General features: G+C 39.4%; 1 protein-coding gene across 4 annotated transcripts in view; it reads right to left on the minus strand.

Moving 5' to 3' along the window:
- Positions 1-20,268, minus strand: part of P4HA1 (prolyl 4-hydroxylase subunit alpha 1) — a 40,142-nt gene extending 19,874 nt beyond the window's left edge. Inside the window, exons 1-9 of one of the 4 annotated variants that reach the window (XM_015818098.1) lie at positions 20,126-20,268; positions 13,500-13,617; positions 11,413-11,509; positions 10,076-10,227; positions 6,516-6,653; positions 4,444-4,686; positions 3,843-4,051; positions 3,253-3,429; positions 1,582-1,652 (exon numbers count right to left, since the gene is read on the minus strand). In XM_015818098.1, the coding sequence (XP_015673584.1) occupies positions 1,582-1,652; positions 3,253-3,429; positions 3,843-4,051; positions 4,444-4,686; positions 6,516-6,653; positions 10,076-10,227; positions 11,413-11,509; positions 13,500-13,590 (1,178 nt within the window). In that variant the 5' untranslated portion in view covers positions 13,591-13,617; positions 20,126-20,268. The remainder of the gene's footprint in view (positions 1-1,581; positions 1,653-3,252; positions 3,430-3,842; positions 4,052-4,443; positions 4,687-6,515; positions 6,654-10,075; positions 10,228-11,412; positions 11,510-13,499; positions 13,618-20,125) is intronic. The other 3 variants (XM_029284523.1, XM_015818096.1, XM_015818097.1) reach the window with 3 other exon arrangements.
- Between the last annotated feature and the right edge of the window lie 962 nt (positions 20,269-21,230).

Genomic DNA, 21,230 nt, shown 5'->3' on the forward strand with positions numbered 1-21,230 from the left:
CGATGCAGTTTGGGCAGGAGAGGGAGAGAGAAAAAAAGCAGCAGCCTTGGGAGGAGGCAGAGTCAGCTGCACCGAAGGGGAAGAAGAAGAAGAAGGAGGGGGAGGGAGAGGAGATCAAGCAGGCTGGCCATGAGCCGATCTACAATTGCTGTGGCAGCCACCTGTGCTGGCAGCAGCAAACAGGCAAGAAATGCAGCAGGGGAGGGGTCACCCTCCAAGAGGAATGAAAAAAGGCAGCAATGGCTGGAGGTGAGGCACGGAGGAGGGAAGGAGATGGAGAGTGGAAGGATTCTTATGTGCTTTTGTGACTTTGAAGTTCTGGGATTTGTACAATGAGGGCTTTGTGTTCTTAAGGGGTGTTTGGCAATTTCTATTTGGCTGATGGCTGATGTCTCGTGTTAACTTCTATTGCTCTGCTGTTGTTAGCTGTAAGTTTTGCTGCAAGGGATTTTGAGGTATTTTTCTCCTGAATGGATTTTGCCTGTAGCATTCCTTTACTTATGAATGGAGCCATTTGGGGAGGTTGCCTTAGCCAGCAGCTAGTACTTACATTTTTTTTTCTTAAGTGCCGGCTGCGCTCCTTACTTTCCTTTCTAGCCAGTAGCTAATTCTTAAAGGGGAATGTGTCTTTTAAAGCTAGTTCACTCAGCAGCTTGTCTTTTCTGTCTCTGGAGGCCTTTCCTTGTTTGATATGGAAGAGGGAAAATATGGAGGGGGGTTTCAAATTCTTCCTTCAGAAGGAGATGGGAATGAGAAAAAGGGAGGCAGGGGAGGGAGGGAGGAAAGGAAGTCCTGCCTTAGCACTTGGCCACCAGCAGCTCTGCCATTGACTTTGCTTGTCAAAAGGTTGCAGAAAGGGATCACATGACCCTGGAACACTGTGACCATTATAAATATGAATCAGTTGCCAAGCATCCAAATATAAATCACATGACCCTGGGCATGCTGCAATGGTCATAAGTGTGAAAAATGGTCATAAGTCATTTCAGTGCAATTGCAACTTTGAACAGGTTTTTTTTCGGGGTCAAGTTTTTGACACCTTGCTAGGTGGTACTCGAATATTGCCATATCCTAAAAGTGGTACAATTGGTAAAAAGGTTGAAAAGCCCTGGTATATAGTATGTTTAAATGTGTGTTATGTATGTGTACACTTTGAGAGGAAGCAACTAAATTTAATTTTTAATGTGTGCCATTATGCCCAGAGTAAAAAATGACAATAAAGGTTTATCTATCTGTCTGTCTGTCTGTCTGTCTGTCTGTCTGTCTGTCTGTCTGTCTGTCTGTCTGTCTGTCTGTCTGTCTGTCTGTCTATCTATCTATCTATCTATCTATCTATCTATCTATCTATCTATCTATCTGACATCAAATTATACTCTGAATAAGCAAATAAAAACAAAACTTCTGGCTACAAGAAGCGTCTGAGAAACTCAGCAGTAACAAAGTGTTACAGTCTCTGTGAATAGCACAAACGACCAGAAAAGTTTTGAACCAACTTTTTTTTTTTCTGGCCACTGTCTACATCAATGAGAACTGCAGAAGGTCTCGTCACAAGGACCGAAGGTATGGCAAGTAAAGTCTTACCTTTTGCTAATTCTGTAATGTGCAGTCTCCAAGACTCCCGTTATGGGGTTTGAAATGGTGGCTCGCCTCAGCTGTGAAGCGAACCAATCAGAATAGTCGCATTACAATATATATATTGCATCACATTTATCTGACCGTTCAGAATCCAGGGGCAAAACCCCAATTTCAGTAGGGTTCTTGTCCATTAAGGAACAAAAACCACCACCACCAAACAAGAAACATGGAATACAAAACAAGTAAGAATGTCAAAATTAGTAATTTTAAGCAAAATACTGAAATTTTTGCCAAGCCAATGCTACATTTTTGTTGCGTACTAGAAGAAAGCAATTGAGGCTTCTTTAGAAGCAGCAAGTACTACATTATCATTCTGAACTGGGAAAGTGTTAAGAGGGCAAGTGACCATTGTACACATTACTTACCTTCCTGGTGCTCCTAAAATAAAAGTAGGGATTACTGGGAAAAATCATACAGATTAAAGCACTTCGAACCCTCAGAATGGCATTGCCCAAGCCAGCACAGGGACAAAACTGTTTACAGGTAGTCCTCAACTTATGTCCACAATGGAGTCCAAAATTTCTACTGCTAAGCAAGACATTTGTTAAGTGAATTTTGCCCCATTTTTCAACCTTTCTTGCCACAGTTGTTAAGTGAATCACTGCAGTTGTTAAGTGAATCTGGCTTCCCCACTGACTTTGCTTGTCAGGTCACAAAAGGTGATCACATGACCCTGGTACAGTACAACCGTCATAAATATGAATCAGTTGCCAAGCGTTCAAATTTTTATCACATGACCATGGGGATGCTGCAATGGTCCAAAGTGTGACAAACGGTCCTAAGTTACTTTATCAGTACTGTTATAACTTTGAACGGTCACTATACAAACTGTTGTAAGTTGAGGGCTACTTGTAGTGGCATGAACAAAGAAAGAGAAACATCAGAAGCTGATCTCTGAAGAAAGATAATATTTAGATTCAGTTATAAAACAATTCCTATTTTATATAGGTGATAAGAACAAAAAAATTAATTTCAACTTTCCAATTCAGAACCTTAAATTCAAGCTTCCTTAAACTTTTAGTAAACCAGAATCTCTTTTAAAAATTCCTTACTACAGTATGGACCAATTAGATATAACATTCTAGTAACTTGCTGCATGACGATTTAGTCCCACAGAAATAAAACTCTACACTATTATATTGTATAAGAAGAATCAAGGACATAATTATCTGTCATTAGAATTATATCTGAATCTACTATTAGAATTTATCTCGACAAAGAGAAAGTGTAACAAAAATCAAAAATAGTACGAATGGTACTAATTGCCAGTTCACCTGCAGTAAAGAATTCTTATGCTTCTCATTACTGTCTTTCACAACAATCTTCCAAAACAGGGCATGCCTACATTTTATCCAACATAACTGTTGGAGAAGCAACAATGGTTCAAAGAACATTAGGTCAGAACTGTTTGTCAATCTATTCTGCTTAGGCCTAACCAGATAAGCAAAAGCTCCTCTGCTATTTCAGAAATAAAATGAAGATGCCATTAAGATGAAGGACTGCAAGAAGATATTTAGCAAGGCCCAAGCAAGCTGTAATCAAGAAGCAAATGTTGGCTTGAGGAAATTATTCACTGTTACCCTTGTTCAAAGAATGTGGACAATTTAGATTCTTTACCCTTGGTTTTGAAAGCTCTTTGACTTTTTCTATTTCTTCATTAGAGATGATGTCAAGAAAGCGAACAATCCGAGGGCGATCCCATTCATCTTCTTGTCTGACAGGTCCTAGGATGTAATTTGGGTTCCCATTCCCATTGTAATAACGGCAAAGCAGCTTCTTTTCTCTTCTAGGAGTCTAAAAGTTTGAAATAAATCGAGCATTAGTAGTCCAATGCATTATTATTTTTTCATCAACGAGTATTCTGTAATGATGGTATTGCACACAAAGGAGAACCCAAAGGTGCTTTTTCAAAAGGCAACTAGACTTTTTCTTGTTTTTTTCCTTGAAGATATTTTGCTTCTCATCCAAGAAGCTCCTTTAGTTCGGACTGAATAGTGGAGAATGGAAGGCTTTATATTCCTTGCAGTCATCTGGTCCTTAGTACTCTTTCTGAGAGTCGTTGAGACCACTTAGAGGGTCATCTGAATAGTGCAAATGGGTGTAGAACTTTCTTAGAGTTGCTGAAAGGTCCTTTTGAAAAAGCACTTTTGGGATAACCATGACCTGGATTACTGAGAATCTCCATTGACACCCAAGGGAGAACTTACCATTTTCAGACCTTCACCACGGCATAGTTTTTCATACTTCTGTCTCTCGGGCAGATAATCTTTGGGAGACCCTTTTTTCTGAGTCTTCACTTTTTTTCCAGGCTGCTCATCTGTGTCAGTCACAGACTCGTTGGCTTCTTTTTCTTTTTCTTTAACCATGATGTATTCAAAGTATTTCAAATTTCCATTTGCTCTCTGGTGCTCGGGATCTGTTGGAAAACCAGGTAGAGGACTGGTTAACTCCATGGAAGAAAGCTATTTTTAAGGGATTTTGTCCTTTTGTTTGAGCTTAGTGGTCGTTGAGTTAAGATCTAATGAAATCTGTATATGTCAGCATCTAATCCACCTATGTCAGCTGGAATGTATCTCTATTTTCATATATAAATACCCCAGTCACAGAAGCAAATGGCATGTAAAGCAATGGGGGAAAAATTAATGCTTCCTAAACACATTTGTAGTTACAGGGATTCCCAGCAGCATTTTGTCCTTCAGTTCACTGCATTAATTAGCTTGAAAAGCCTGTACATCCAAGTGGAAAATGTCTGGGGGGGACAAAAGTTAAGCAGTGCAAACATGCTGAATACAAAAAAGATTATCCTACCCAATTCAAGTAACCGTTTGGTGAGCATCATTGCTTTGTCCAAATCCCCCTGCTGGTACACAGCATAACTCAAGTAATCTAGAACAGAAACTTTGTTGATCGAAGAAGAAACCTCTCCCTCTTCCAACTGTTTCAGAGCTTGCTCCATCCACAACTCAGTATGGTAGTAGTCTGCTTCAGTATATGCAATCTTTCCCAACACAAAGCAGTCTTCAGCAGTTAGAAATACCTTATCCTTCACTCCTAGTGGGAATAAGAACCAGCAACAGCTGTTACAAAGCTCTTGAAATCATGCGATTTTGCATTTTTGTTTCCTTGTCTGCAGCCATACCGTTTAATTCTTACTTCCTCATTGATAAAAACTAGATAGACTGCTAGAGTTATTTAACCATATTCTCTACTGATTTGTTTTCATTTTGAAATGATTGCAATAAGCTGGATATAATATAGCACAGGTTGTCCACGACTTATGATCACAATTGAGCCCAACGTTTTTGTTGAGAAGTGAAACATTTGTTAAGTGAATTTTGCCCCATTTTGTGACCTTTTGTGCCACAGTCATTAAGTGAATCACTGCAGTTGTGAATCTGGCTTCCCAATTGAATTTGTCAGGTCACAAAAAGTGGTCACATGACCCTGGGACACTGCAATTGTCATAAAAATGAGTCGGTTGTTAAGCATCCGGTTTTTGATCACGTGACTACATGGATACTGCAACGGTCGTAAGTGTGAAAAACAGTTATAAGTCACTTTTTTCACTGTCGTTGTAACTTTGAATGGTCACTAAGTGAACCGGCTCTAAGTCGAGGATGACCTGTATCTTCAGATATTATATTACATACGGTTTTGCATTTATGTTAATAATTGTATTTTTCTAACATGATATTCATAAATATAATTCAGTGGTACATCTATTACTGAATATTTAATTTGTTAAATTTTTAGATTATCAGAAGACTTCTTCACAGTGTTCTATGGCTTTGTTTCTATTTCCTAAGCTGTAGTATTGCCAATAAAATAGTGGCAGAGTCCACCTAATGTTTTGGGGAAAGGGAGGGGGAGACTTCTCACGCTGAATTTTTAATTCACAGGCTAGATTTGCCTTTCATCATACAAGAGCAACTGGCCCCTAAAAAAAAAAAAATCCAGAAGATCAAAGGGAAGCAAATCCTGTCAAAGCAAATATGAAAAAAGTCACTGCAAGTTTCAAATCATAGAGCCATCATTTGCACTTGATCCTGAATGTTATGGATCTAGTGGGGCAATAATCCTGAGACCAACATAACTCAATGTGTGTGCTTTCCTCTGTTAGTTTCAGCCACCTCCCCCCCCCAAAAAAACAATAATCCTAGACCTTTTCCAAAAATGGTATTTCCTTAAGGCAAAAAGTATGCTGAAACATAAGAAATCTTGAAAAAAGCTTTAAGAGATTCAATCTCTTAAAATGACCCATGCATAGAAGTATTGCCTTATACACTGATCTGAAAAAAGAGTAATAATATACAATGCAATTCCCGGCTTTCATTATTGATAGTAACAAGACTAAGGTTAAAAAAAAACACCAAACAAAGATGCACAGAACCTTTTTTTATCACAAGGGACAAAATCAGAAATAATACTAAACACCCCCCAATGATACCTATGATAATAACCCAAATGTATTTTATTTTTTTACACATTAGGACACCCAAAGTTTTACTTAGTTACAGAATAAGTTCACGTGGGAGATCCCTTTGGTCCCAGGCATAAACACTGCCATGTGTTATCTGTAGTTATTGTTTCTAAGTAAAACTGATTTTTTTAATGCAGAAAGCATAATTGTACGTCTTTTAACTTTTTTATTACTTTCTTCCTTTCTTCCTTTTTTACGTTTACTGTACTGAAAAATTTGATACACACGCACACACATACAGAAAAGTGTATTTAAAATCAGAGCATCCTAGAAGAAGAGAGGGAGAATAAACTATAAGACTGTTTTGATCTTCCCTATCGCTAGAAATCACATATAAATGTGCACTGTCCCTCTGAAATAAAACAAAGTTGCTTCCCTAAAATGCTGGCATCTTATATACCTGGAAGATTTCCCCTTGATATTGTGTCAGTATCTAATTTATATGTATCTTGGAGTCTCAAGAGAGCTTTGCCGGCACCAGTCTGATCTTCATCATCAGGGAAAAACAGCCGTTGAACCGTCATGTTGGAAATAAACCCTAAAAATAATAAAGAAAGAGGTTCTTGTAGCACTGTCAATACTACTCTGCAGTGATCACAATTCCACCCAATCTCTCACCCACCTGCCTTCCCCCCCTCTGTCCATAATTTATCCTCCTCTTTCTCCTCTTGGCTGCTTTCAGACTGATGATGGCTCCCGGATGCTTTAGGGATGATTAAACTTGGATCCAATCCCAGATATATATTTTTTTATAAATCGTTCTTTTTGATACTGGAAGCGATACTAGTTTGTACACAAAATGGGGTACGGGTCAAATGTATACTTTACATCAGGGCTTTTCAACCTTTTCACCCATTGTACCACTTTTACGATATGGCAATATCCAAGTACCACCAGTCGCCTAGCAAGGTGTCAAAAACTTGATGACCAAAAAAAAAAGGGAAAAAAGTGATAAAGGAAAGGTAGTCCTCAACTTACAACAGTGAACTGTTTTAAGTTGAGGACTACCTGTCCTTTATCACTTGTGCGTTGCTGCCACCGGTTCAGCTCATTCCCCTCCCCCCCACTACCACTTTTCTAGGATGGTCGTGTACCACCTGCCAGGTGCCAATGTACCACAGATGGTACCCGTACTACTGGTTGAAAAGCCCTGCTTTAAATAGCTGCAATAAGGCTAAAATATTGCTCTAGTTCAGTAACAATTTATTTCACTACTTCTGGAATACAGAGGAATATTATAAATTTATAGGGATGTGCAAAATTGATTCTTTCAGGGACAGAACAGAGCAGAATGACAAAGTTGGAAGGGACATTGGAGGTCTTCTAGTCCAACCCCTATATTATTCTGGAGAAATGGCTGTCCAGTCTTTTCTTGAAAACTTCCAGTGATGGAGAACCCACAACTTTTGGAGGCAAGCTGTTCCACTGATTAACTGTTAATTGTTCTCACTGATTAAGGAAATTTCTCCTTAATTCTAGGTTGGATCTCTCTTTGATAAACTTTCAAAAACAAAAAAAAGCTCCCCCCTCCCATATCAATCTGATCCTTTTGTGGGGGTGGGGATGTTTCAGAAGTTTTAAGAAGCAATTCTGCAAGAATTGGAAGCACTTTTCCATGGTTCCCAGAAAACAGTGTATTTTACATATCCTTGTATATCTTATCTAACCTTACAAACGAGCTTTGCTTTCACCAGAATTTCTGGCTTCTATCTTTAATAAATACACATAAAGAAACATCAAGTTTCATTTATTTGGGAATGAAAACAAACTTTTATAAGTTCTTTTTCCTCCCTGGGGGAGGGGAGGTTTTTAGAACAATTTTGACAAATCTAAAACCATTCTGCTTTTCTTTTCAAGATTATATAAGCTATTGTCTATACTTTGAGTTGTTCGTAAGATTGTGGTTCACATTTGCTGTATTAAATTTAAATATTTCTTTAGTTAGGGACTTTGCCTAAAGTATTAGATTACTAAACATTTAATTATAATCAAGTATATACAAAACATGTGTTCCAAAGCAAACTGGAATACCCCATGTATTTCTCAAAAGGGACCACTGAATCCAAGATAGTTCTTATATTTCCAAAAATGGATTGTTCAGAAATATGTCTTGAGCACCATAAACTACATTTGACTCAAACAAGTCATTTCCAAAAATATATAAAGTGTGTACTGTACATTCAGTACAGTACATCAGTGCTTACATACATAAATCAACTCTATTCCAGGAGAAATAATGGGATAGTTCCAGAACCAGACTGATCAAAAAGAAAAAGAGTTTTATATTTTTCCCACCAACACTGACAGCCACTAGTATAGTGATGGCGAAAATTTTAGACACCGAGTGCCCAAAAACTGCCCCCGCCCCCGTCCTGGCCCCTGCTCTGCCCCCGTCCTGCCCGCTCTGCCCCACCCACCCTGCCCCCACTCCACCCGTGGTCCCGCCCACTCTGCCCTGCCCCCACTCTGCCCCCGCTCGCCAGCAGGGCCACTCACCGCCTCCACGGCCCGCCGCAGATTGCCATGGTGGCCCAACAGCACCATGGTGGCCATGCCCTCTGCCCGCGACCCGCAGCATCAACTGCGTGCAATGGGGCGTGAGGGCGGAGTCTTGTCCCCGCTTCCCGGCTGCCATGCCCTTGGCTGCGCTGCTCCACGCAGGCCATGCCCGGGCGCGACTCTCCTCTGGGGGGGCTGCTGGGGAGGAGGGGGCTGCAGGGGGGAGGCAGGGCTGGGGCGACAGTGCGCATGCCCACAAAGAGGGCTCTGAGTGCCACCTCTGGCACGTGTGCCATAGGTTCACCACCACTGCACTAGTATATAAGATGAGAGCAAACCCCATTCCCTTCTAGCACTGATGATGTTATCTAGTTTGGTAATGAAAGATCTGCAAGAAAACAACCAAGCTCAGAGAGCACCAAAGACCCCACAGTTCAACTCTGAGCTACAAATATTCTTTTCCATCAGTTTTACTTTCTTTACTAGAATTTAATTACTTATAAAAGTATAATTCAATTCTAAAATTACATTCAATGCAGTTAATGCAGAACAATTTTTTGTCAACAAGGAGGCATTTGTTCTTTCCTGGCCAAAAAGGCAAGTTCAGAGGGATGGAAGCAGTCATTCCAACTAGAAGAAAGTTTAGATTTGTAGGCAAGCCCAAAAGCAAAGAAAATATAGGTAGTCTTCAACTTACAACCATTTGTTTAGCGACCATTTAAAGTTACAACAGCACTGAAAAAAGTAACTTAAGCCTGGTTGTCACACTTGTAGCAATCTCAATGGTCAAGTAATAAAAATTCAGGCACTTGGCAACTGGCATGTTTCACTTAACTGGGGCAATTTGCTTAACAACTGCGTCAAAAAAGTTGTAAAATCAGACGTGACTCAGATAAACAACTCCCTTGCTTGGTATGGAAATTCTGGTCCCAATTATGGTTGTAAGTTGAGGACTAGCTGAACTTAGTTGTTCCTTTTATCTTGAACATCTGAATGCTAAGAAGCCAATGCGATTAATTCCAAGGAATAAAATAGATGATTGACGATGGCATTCATCAATAATTTGCAGTATTATTCTTGCTGTAACCCCAATCTCATCACTAAAGAAACCAACCATTGTCATTTGCTTTATTATGAAGAATAAAACTGAACTCAGGAAGAGAGAGGCTTCCATTCAGATCTAATTAGTAAACACTGCCTTGGTGTGTTTTAAATTTATTTATAGTTACCTCCTCTGGTCACTTCCAGCCAGAAGTATCATTTACTCTGGCATTTGGGCAATATACACAACTGTAGATAGTTGCACTGCTTAGTTTGGAGGATATAACACCAAATTCATTTTTATAGTTAAGCATACTTGAGACTCTTCCCAGTGAACTGGCATGAATTGAAATCCAGACTTCCTTGGTTACTCAGTGTATTTTAATGAGTGATTGCTTCAAAGGATTTTGAAAGCCCTACCAGCAGACATGTCCTTCAAGACCAAATTCTCAAGCTCATTCCACTCGGTGTTCAGTCGCTTCATCAATTTGAATGCATTCACCGGGTGTCCCAAAAATCCCTCTGGGTCTTTTGTTGCCGTATCGGTCAACTTATCCAACCTCTCAGCCCACCTAAGTACAGGAAATAAAAGCTTCGTAAATTGCTAAGCCAATGCTACAGATAACGTGAACACTTACACACACACATACATGCATATACATTTTTCAGTTTGCTCTTAATAAAATTAATCTTGTTTATATTTATTTTACATTTTATTACCCAACCTTTAACATTTATACAAATATACAAGGTAGCAAACATATCCAACACAGCTTCCTCCTATTTTTCCCACAACAACACCCCTGTGAAATGAGTTGGGCTGAGTGTGTGTGACTGGCCCAAGGTCATTTAGTTCAGTAGTCCCCAAACTTTCTGGTTCCAGGGACCAGCTTCAGAAGAAAAAATATCTTCTGTGGACCAGCAGCGGGGAATGGTTTTGCACGTGCAACCTAGATTACAGGCATGTACAGATGAAGCTTTGCTCACTCGCCTGCCACTTGTGCGGCCTGGTTCCCAACAGGTTGTGGACTGATACTGATCTGCAGCCTGGGGGTTGGGGACCCCTGATTTAGCTGATTTTCATAGCTAAGCGGAGACTTGAGCTCACGGTCTCCCGTTTTCTAGCATAAAATACCTTTCTAGACCAAACTGGCTCTGAGACATATTCATCTTATACTATATATCCTATCTTTTCTCCATGAGTTCAAGGTGGCTTATAAGAAAATCTCTATTTTATGCACTATGAGGTAGAAAGATTCTCAATCATCCAGGTCATGGTTGTCCTAAAAGTGCTTTTTCCAAAAAGGCAACTGAACTTTCTTTGTTTTTTTTCTTTGAAAACCTTTCACTTCTCATCCAAGAACTGAATCCATGAACCGAAGAAGCTTCTTGGATGAGAAGTGAAACATTTCCAAACAAAAAACCAAGAAAGTCCTGTTGCCTTTTGGAAAAAAACAACTTTTGGGACACTATGATGTAAGTTGAGCTGAGAGAGACTGAACTTACCTAATTGATTTTAATAGTACATTTTTTTGTTTAACAGATAGAAAACAAATGAAGGAATAAACCTCAGGCGGACTTACGGAAATGCCATTATTCACTATAGATGAAGATTTTCAATAAGAATCTTACCCTCAAATAATGGTAGATATAGTTTTTCTCTCAAAAAAGCCATGAATTAATTAACATAAGATGGGTTTTTTTTCATTTTGTATGGTAGAACAGTGCTAAATATTGGCAATAAAAGAATTACATACTGCCTTAATTGGTCCAACTTGCTTTCTTCTGCCTTGATATAGTCTTTCAGTGATATCACCAGATCCTTTTCTGTATGAATCAAATCTGTCATATGACCTAAAAGATAGATCAATACAACCAGTACGTTCATGAAATTTGTATGAAATTCTAACAGTTTTAGAACAAAAATTACAAAACCTTTACAGTTTTAAAAGCCAACAAACCCAAATACGTAAATTTGCAGTTACTTTCTCACAGTTTTTTGGGGGGAAAATTATCACGAGCATTTTTCTCTTCACTAAGGAAGCATTAATCTTTCCCAATTTGTTAGGTAGGAAGACTACCAGAATAAATTACAGCTAAATGCAAGGCGCAAGGCAGCAATCTATTTTACCACCCATGTCTGGCAAATACTGCAAAAATAATTTCATACTGATCTGCTGAAATTAAATTACCCCAGTATACTGTCCCAGATTTTGAATGCACAAACCAGTTTCTCAGTGGCAGTTTTATAGTAGGATTAACCTTCACTCATAGTTTTGCAGCTCTTATTATGTTTGTTTTTTGTAGTTCAAATTGTCATTTCATGGACATGTCAATGAAACATGGTTTTAGATTAGAATTTCATACAGATTAGTAAGCACATAGCTAGAAACTTACTTTTTACTCTTTACCCCCTTGCATCATTCAAGTTAAGATATTAAGTCTGCAAAGCCAGCAGGCAGACCAAGAAAGCACAAATCTACTCTACATAAAGCCACCAGCCACACATCTAATTTAACATTTGTTATCAAAATTGAAGATAGATGAATTATGTTGATTGTTTTTATAAGTTCAAATGACAAGGCAACTGACATGTATATTTATTGAACTGTGATAAAGTATACTCACTTTAACTCAGTGGTTCTCAACCTGTGGGTCGGGACCCCATTTGGGGTCGATCGACCATTTCACGGGGGTCGCCAAGCAAGGCTGTCCACCATTTTTTTGGTCCACCATTTTTTCCCCTTTTCCGGCGGGTGCCTTACCTCCCTTGGGCTGGGCCAGCTGGTGGTCGGCCTGCTCCGTCTCTGCCGCTTGCCAGCTACGCCACAGCCGGCGCAGGGGGCGGAACCACGCATGCGTGGCGCTCCCGGGCAGGGAAAGTCCTCGACTTACGACCGGTTGGGTAGTCCTCGACTTACGACCAGTTTAGTCCTCGACTTACGACCGGTTTAGTCCTCGACTTACGACCAGTTGGGGTCGTGGCATTAAAAAGGTTGAGAACCACTGCTTTAACTGTTCTAATGTAAATAATATATCTAAAGTAAATGTTGACATAATATTAATTCTTTTTTTTCTATAAGCAGAGTGGATGGCAGAAGTGCCATGGAAGCAGAATTGTGACATGTACAAACAGGAAGAAAAAAATTAAGATTATTTTTATAATTTACTGATAGCAGATTGAAATAAAATTAGTTATAAACAAAATGCTTCCTGCATATATTTATAACAGTCAGATTATATGCCCAAATCATTTTGCTGGATACTGCAAAGACACCACCATATATTTAACCAATTCAGAAATGTCACCAACTGATCTTAACACATAGGTGTTATGTCTATGGAGATTCTCAGTCATCCAGGTCATAGTTATCCCAAAGGTGCTTTTTCACAAGGCAATAGGACTTTGTTTTTCTTTGAAGATGTTTTGCTTCTCATCCAAGAAGCTTTTTCATCTCTGAAGAAGCTTCTTGAATGAGAAGCATCTTAAAAAAAAACAAAAAACCAAGGAAGTCCAGTTGCCTTGTGAGAAAGCATCTTTGGGACATAATTCTTAGGTAGTTCTCCCTTTACCAAGAAAAAGCAATACTAAAATATAACCAACATAATTCATGTAAACTGGTAATAGTATTTCCAAATGTATTTTGACTGCTTCTTAAGAGCTTAAACCTATGGCATTTTATTATTTGCTGGTATTTTTCTATAACACTTAAATTTTGTGACTGATCATGTTCTAGCTTCAGCAGATAGTGGATGGATAACTAATAATCCAAGCAATTAATTTACTACACTTTTGGTGCTGTTATTCCTGAATCAATCAGAAGTGCTTAAAAGCATCACTTACCAATTGAAGTGAAGAAATCTGTATGAGCATGAGAAGAAGGCAGTAGAATCCAGAGGACGAGAAGACACCACTCTCTTGAGACCACCATCATTTTCACTACTGGTTTGCCTTGACACACCTACAAATATAATTTTTAATGATATTATGAAGAAAGGTTCATTTCTCAATTATCCAAACTATTTTCCCTGTAGATTTTCATTCTGCAAAATGCATATATCATAATATTTGTCCTGAGCAATATTTCAATATTTGTACTGGCACAGCTTCTAGTTCCTCCTTCAATTAAAGAGGAGAATATAAAGGCTCTTTTCAGAATACTTTGGTGTTTAAGATTAGTACAGAAGTTCTCAACTTACGACCATCAAGCTCTAAATTATTGTTGCTAAGCAAGAGAGTTAAGTGAATTTTGCCCCAGTTGTTAAGTGAATCACAGCAGTTGTTAAATTGATTGTTAAGTGAATCTGGCCTTAGCAACCATTAGCAACCATGGCTGTTAGATGAATCCCCATTGACTTTGTATGTCAGAAGGTCACAAAAGGTGATCACATGACCCCGTGACACTGCAACCATCATAAATACATGCCAGTTGCCAAGCGGCCAAATTTTGATCACGTGACCATGGAGATGCTGCAATGATCGTAAGTGTGAAAAATGGTTATAAGTCACTTTTTTTCAGTGCTGTTTTAACTTTAAATGGTCGCTAAGCGAACAGTTGTAAGTCAAGCACTACCTATAAATCACATGGGTGAAAGTAAGTATTTTGAAATCCAAATTCAAGCTGTATTTCTGTAATCCAGAGTACAGTCGAAGATAAAAATCAATTCCTAAATATGCCATCCTATTACCTCTGCGTAACACTGCGTAACACTGTAATTTACCTGGTCCAGAATTATGCAGTAAATAAGTTACCAGATGAATCTATGAAAGCTACAGCTAAACATTTCTGGAGATACATGTTAGCAACTCAATTTATTTCGTTATTCCTCTGTAATAAAACTGATATAATGCTATTAAAATTTATCAACCTTGTAATCAGCTATCTATCAAATACTGTAGACTTGATTTAGAAGTCAGGGTAAGGACTTGCTTATTTTCTCACATTGTGTACTTTCTATAAAAGCCATTTTTCTACTAATGGTTATTCCAGCTGCAGTCCTATCAAATCATACCATGGTCATTACACAAGAATAATGTTTTATCTCCAGAGACATTTAAGCCTTATTTAATATATATTGCTCCCTCTCTTTCTCTAATAAGCCCATTATTTCAGACATTTTTCATTCTTTCAACAAAGCTCTTACACAAAAGCATTTCTGACTTTTGTCCTTCTACTCTGGAATTTAGAAATGATGCAGCTATTAACTGTGCAAAGTCTGGGAAAATTGTCCTTTTAAAAAAGAGGTTTTCCTTCTGGAATACCTATATTCATGAAATAGAAGTATAATATCCATGATTCCGTTTACTGAGGTTTAGGTGAGACAAACTGTGTGAAAGCATTAGGGATCAATCAGAAAAACAATGTACAGCCGTTTAAACATATAACTCGTAAATTTGCATTAACTGAATGTTGACATTTGAAAAAAAAATAAGAATTTTAATACATCATGAAAATATAATAGGATGCTGAAAACAGTGCAAATCAAAAAAATTAGTTCTCAGCTTGGGATTATTTTTACGGAATGGACTGGAGGCTACAATAGCAAAATAATATGCCACAACAGGAATTATACCTCAACTCATTTTATTTACTGTAGCAATAGCACTTGGATTTATATACCATTACTAACCATCTTAACGGTATTAATAGTATTTTCTATGTAGAACAAAACCCTGAAGCATTTGGAAGTTGGTGATTTTAACAAACCATGCTCAGGGATAAATAACTTCAAGGAGTAATTGAAGGGGCAGGATACTTTAATGGAATAGAAAATACTCATCCACTTATCTATGGCTCCAACCCATCAACCTCAAACTTTGTTATATTGTAAACAGAATCCATCTGTGCATATCATATAATAATAACAACAACAACAAAGTTGGAAGGGACCTTGGAGGTCATCAAGTCCAACCCCCTGCTCAGGTATGAAACCCTATACCATTTCGGACAAATGGCTGTCCAGTCTCTTCTTAAAAACTTCCAGTGTTGGAGCATTCACCACTTCTGGAGGCAGGTTGTTCCACTGGTTAACTGTTCTAATTGTCAGGAAGTTTNATAATAATAACAACAACAACAAAGTTGGAAGGGACCTTGGAGGTCATCAAGTCCAACCCCCTGCTCAGGTATGAAACCCTATACCATTTCGGACAAATGGCTGTCCAGTCTCTTCTTAAAAACTTCCAGTGTTGGAGCATTCACCACTTCTGGAGGCAGGTTGTTCCACTGGTTAACTGTTCTAATTGTCAGGAAGTTTCTCCTTAGTTCTAGGTTGCTTCTCTCCTTGATTAGTTTCCATCCATTGCTTCTTGTCCTGCCTTCAGGCGCTTTGGAAAATAGCTTGACTCCCTCTTCTTTGTAGCAGCCCCTGAGATATTGGAACACTGCTATCATGTCACCCCTCGTCCTTCTCTTCATTAAACTAGACATACCCAATTCCAGCAACCGTTCCTTATATGTTTTAGCCTCCAGTCCCCTAATCATCTTTGTTGCTCTTTTTTGTACTCTTTCTAAAGTCTCAACATCTTTTTTACATCGTGGTGACCAAAATTGGATGCAGTATTCCAAGTGTGGCCTTACCAAGGCATTGTAAAGTGGTATTAATACTTCACTTGACCTTGATTCTATCCCTCTGTTAATGCAGCCTAGCACTGTGTTGGCCTTTTTGGCAGCTGCAGCACACTGCTGGCTCATATTTAAATGATTGTCCATACTCCGAGATCCCTATATATTCAAAGAAAGTACAGTATGTATTTGCAATACAGGATAGTCCTCGACTTACAATCACAATTGAGCCCAAATTTTTTGTGGCTAGGTGAGAAAATTGTTAAGTGGGTTTTGCCCCATTTTGCCTTTTTTGTTAAGTGAATCACTGCAGTTGTTAAGTGATTCTGGCTTCCCCATTGGCTTTGCTGATCAGAAGGTCGCAAAAGGTGATCGCATCACTCCGCGACTCTGCAATCGTCATAAATACATGCCAGTTGCCAAGCGTCTGAATTTTGATCACATGACCATGGGGTATTGCAACAGTCATGTGAAAAACAGTCATAAGTCACTTTTTTCAGTGCTGTTGTAACTTTGGCCACTAAACAAACAGTTGTAAGCCGATAACTAGCTGTAGCACTACTTATTTATTTTAATAGATCTTAAATCAATGTTTCTCAACTTTGGTGACTTTCAGATATGTGGACCAAGTCTGGGAAGTTGAAAAACATCCTGGAAAAATTGGCAAACAATATCTGGATTACCCCAACAAAATAACGTGGATATTAGCTATGAAATTGCCAGGAACCCATTTAGAGTCAGAGGAGGTTTTACCTTTTCAAAATAACTTTGCAATCATGCATTAAGCCTTTCTAGATGGAGCAAATGCTATTTGTAATATGGCATTTGGGTTGGCTCTTTATTTCTGCCTCCATCTTCCAGCTAAATCAAACCAGTTGATAAATAAAAATCCTGATTCTTTATTACATCGAATAAACATCCTGGCTGTGTGGATTTGAATTCATTAGAAAACATGAAAAAAGGACAAAATTAATGAAGGCAAAATGAAACCACATCAAAAGACGGCTGACCATCAAGGCGTTCCAACAAGGTCCCCAAGACATTTGAAAGGGCTGAGAAGCAGTCTAGCTGGAAAAGACATTGGTGTCTTCTCCACTTGCCTGTTTTTATTTCTTCCAGTAGAACAGTGTGTGAATGGACAGTAAGTATCTAACTAGAGCAGGGGTTCCCAACCAGGGGTGCTCACACCCCCTGGGGGTGTGAGACGATATTCCAGGGGGTGCAAAAACTTGGGTTTTCAAAATTGTAGTGTATATGCATAATTTGTTGCTGGTATTTCAAACTTTTGTAAGGGGTGTGAGAATATATCAGAAGTGTTCTAGGGGTGCGGGTATAAAAAAGGTTGGGAGCCACTGAACTAGAGTATTGTAATGCAGCGGTCCCCAACCTTTCTGGACTGATAGCAGCAGAGCGAGGAAGAGGGGATGGTTCCGTGTAAGCAGTGGGTGTGCACAAGTGCCTGATGCTCATTGCACGCTCGCCCATGGCTTGCACTGCCCAGTTCCAAACAGGCCACGGCCTGGTACTGGGCCACGGCCCAGGAATTAGAGACCCCTGTTCTAATGTATTTATTGCTCTTCTTCTGTAGTCCGAAATGGTTTCTATAGTCTCAACATTTTCTTACATAGAACACAAAGTGGTTTAGAATGCAATCCAGTACATATATATGCTTATATGAAGTGCCTAAATAATTGTGAATTGTAGCATTCTCAATATTGTTGCCTTTTAGATGTATTAAGGCTCCCCCCCCTTTCCATTCAATCATGTGTAATTCTTGGACACCGCCTAGACAAGTCCCTGTAGTTTTCTTGGCAAGGTTTTTCAGAAGTGGTTCACTATTGTCTCCTTCCAGTGGGTCTTGTGCCCAAAGCGGTACTAGAACTCACATTCTCCAGGTTTCTAGCTTTATGCCTTAACCACTACACCAAACTATCTCTCTTGCTTTAAGCCTACAGTTCTCAAAATTGCCACCAAACATGACCAATCCATATGGCAATGAAGTTTGGGAGTTGAAAGTCCCAACATATGGGAAAGCCACCTTTTGACCAAATCCTATGGACACTCTGGATAATATGATCATCAGGATGATAAAGAACACTAATATTACATTGAGTCCTGCATGACTTAGTTACATAGCATCTTCAGATACTTTTATGCAAGAAAAAAAATCTGTTATGTGCCCATTTCAGGTTCAAATCAATCTGAGAGTTAATGGAATTTGTGAAAAAATCAACCAATGTTAATATGTCCGTACAAATTTTTATGGGACAAAAGCTCTATCATTTTTCTATCCTCTTGAAAAAAGCAGGCAGAACTTAGTAACTCAAAAATATTACTTAGTAATCTAGTTTGGTATCATTCAAGTATGAGGCAATACAACTTCCTCAGAAAATTATTGTGAAACATTTGGAGGAAAATCAAATTCTACAAAGAATTTTAAAAAACGATTTTATCAAATTTTTAAATGGATTTATCTAAATTTACCCAAAGGGACTTGATTTAAGAAAACAAATGCTACATAATTACGCATTTTTGAAAGCGTAGATTTTTCACTGATCTGAAAGCGCATATTATTCATATTTAGTAAGCAAATAGTAACAAGGCCAGAAGTTTTTAATGTGAGCAAAAGGTTGATGAAAAAATGCTACTGCCACGTCTTCCAAGTCATGTCCTGTAATGGACACTTGGCTTCAAAATTCTTTCTTAGCCAAGTCTAAAAGAGTACATGAAAAGGTTAAATTACTATATAAACTATTCTTTTTTATTAGCTCTTCTACCCACCTATTCCACCCTTCGTTCTCATTAGCAAGAAAATTTATTTTCAGTACTCTGCAGGGAAAAGATTTCAACATAGGAACTAAGAATTTCTGCAAATACCAGTCCAATGCCTTTTGTAGAAGGTGCATTTAAACTTTTTTTTTTTTTAAAGGAATCAAATTACTACACTGGCTAACCTCAAAAGCAAAGCCTTGAGATCTAGTTAAGCTAGAGGATTTTTTTCAAAGTGTTTTTTTTTTCTTCCCCCCAGCCTTGCATCCTTTCTGAAATGAGGGCAATGCCAATAATCTAAAATACGGGATAATCCACCTCTCTTCCCCAGTGAATTTTTAGGAGATTTGAAGAGTCTACGACTCTAGGAAGAATCAGATTTCTTCCCGCGGGGCACTTAATCGTTAAATTTTTCGGAACAGCGAAGAGCTCTCTAAACTGCCGCCTTCGAAGGAAGGCTGAACCACAGCTGGAATCTAGAAAGGGTCCGCGTCCACGTCAGCCACAGATGTCTTCGCCCTTCGGAGCATAAAGGGAGAAAAGAAATCTCTGCTTGCTCTTGACAAGAGTGGACACGTCGGGGAGTTATTCCCAGGCAATGATCGCTCGAGGGCTCGCACGCTCCTCGGCTGCAGCCTTGGCTCAACCATGGGTTCATGGAGCAAAACCTATCTAGCAAATCTAGCAAAATCTGTGGGGGTCTGGAGGATACGATGGCCTTCCAATCAATCCACCAATCAACTCCGGGTGCTCCAGATCCCCGGCTCCAGATTCCCATTAAGGGAGCTCAGCGCGCCTTTTGCAAAGAACAGAGAAGCGAAAGCGCCCGAGCAAAGGAGGGCTAAGCAACCAGGGGGGACCTTCCGTGACGAGGCTCCAGAAAAAAAGATAGGGAGGCTTAGCGCTCGAGTCAGCGTCCCCGAGGGAAGTTCCTCGCGGAGGCAGCATTCAGACGTGCGCTTGTCCCGCATCTAACTTGGCTCCCTCCCCGCCCCAAGCAGGGGAAGCAAAAGGGAACAGACGAGGAGCTTTCGCCCTATTGGGAAGAAGCGAACGAAAGACGGAGCCTGCCGCTTTGATCCAGCGGGGATAAAAGCGGAGTCGGGGGAAGAAAGAGCCCGCCAGCGCGGCTACCTACCTGGGAGAAGAGCCGCTTGCTCGGTCGGTCGCCGATCGCTCCCAAGCAGGCCCCTTTCGGAATGCTTCTCTCGATTGGCCCCGCCCAGCCAGCCTCCGGGGACGTTCCTCGGAACGCGGCGGCGAGCGGAGCGGCGGGAGCGCTACGTGAGGTTGGTCACACACAGCTCTGCGAGCGGCTCTGCAACTGCGCAAGCGCGAGCGACGCCTCTCTGGTCTTGAAGAAACGTGCGAGGCGAGTAGCGGGAGAAGGGGGATGTTAAAAGGAGGTTAGGCTGGGATGGGGTTCTCAGTAGATGTGTCTTATAGTTGGGAAGTTACTAGTGAGAAGGGACCCCAGCATCATCTAGTGGTCCAAATGATTCTCAAACTTGGCAACTTTGAAACGGGTGGACTTCAACTCCCAGAATTTCTCAGCCAGAGAATACATGTCTGGGGAATTCTGGGAGTTGAAGTCCAACGGTCTCAAAGTTGTCAAGTTTGGGAAACACTGATCAGGTCCGGCCGTCTGCAATGTGTTTGAAAAACCCATTAAAATTAAACCGTTCATGAGAACAATACTTTTTTAAAATGTTTACATTAAAGTTTAAAAATACAAAGATTAAAAGAACTAATACTGCACAAACTAAGAAAAAGATAACAGTTAAAAAATTAAAAAAAGTGTCAAGGAAAAAAGGGGAAGAAAGAGAAAAATGTTTTTTTTAAAGTAAAAATATATAAAGAAATGACCTGCTTGTATTAAGACAAGTACAAACAATTCTTTAACATTTTAATTAAAGATCTTTTTTTCCTATATCTCATCTGTTATGCATAAACCAATTAGAAAGCCGCTGCATTCAATCTTAATCAACAAAAGTTTGGATGCTACTTATTTTCATATTTGGTGGACTTGTAGAAATATAAAAGCTTTTTGGATTAAGATTTGATGGAACATTCAAAAGATTTTTAAGAGAAAGATAAAGTTTACTCCACAATTATTTTTATTGGGTGTTATTACAGATTGTGATACTAAAGAAACTAATTTGATGTTGAATTTGATAACAGCTGCAAGGTTATTGGTAGGGCAATATTGGAAGAAGGATTGCTTGCCTACTATAGAAGAATGG

This window comes from Protobothrops mucrosquamatus, unplaced genomic scaffold (genome assembly GCF_001527695.2).
Source record: "Protobothrops mucrosquamatus isolate PMUCROS unplaced genomic scaffold, P.Mucros_1.0 scaffold681, whole genome shotgun sequence".
Lineage (NCBI taxonomy): Eukaryota > Metazoa > Chordata > Lepidosauria > Squamata > Viperidae > Protobothrops > Protobothrops mucrosquamatus.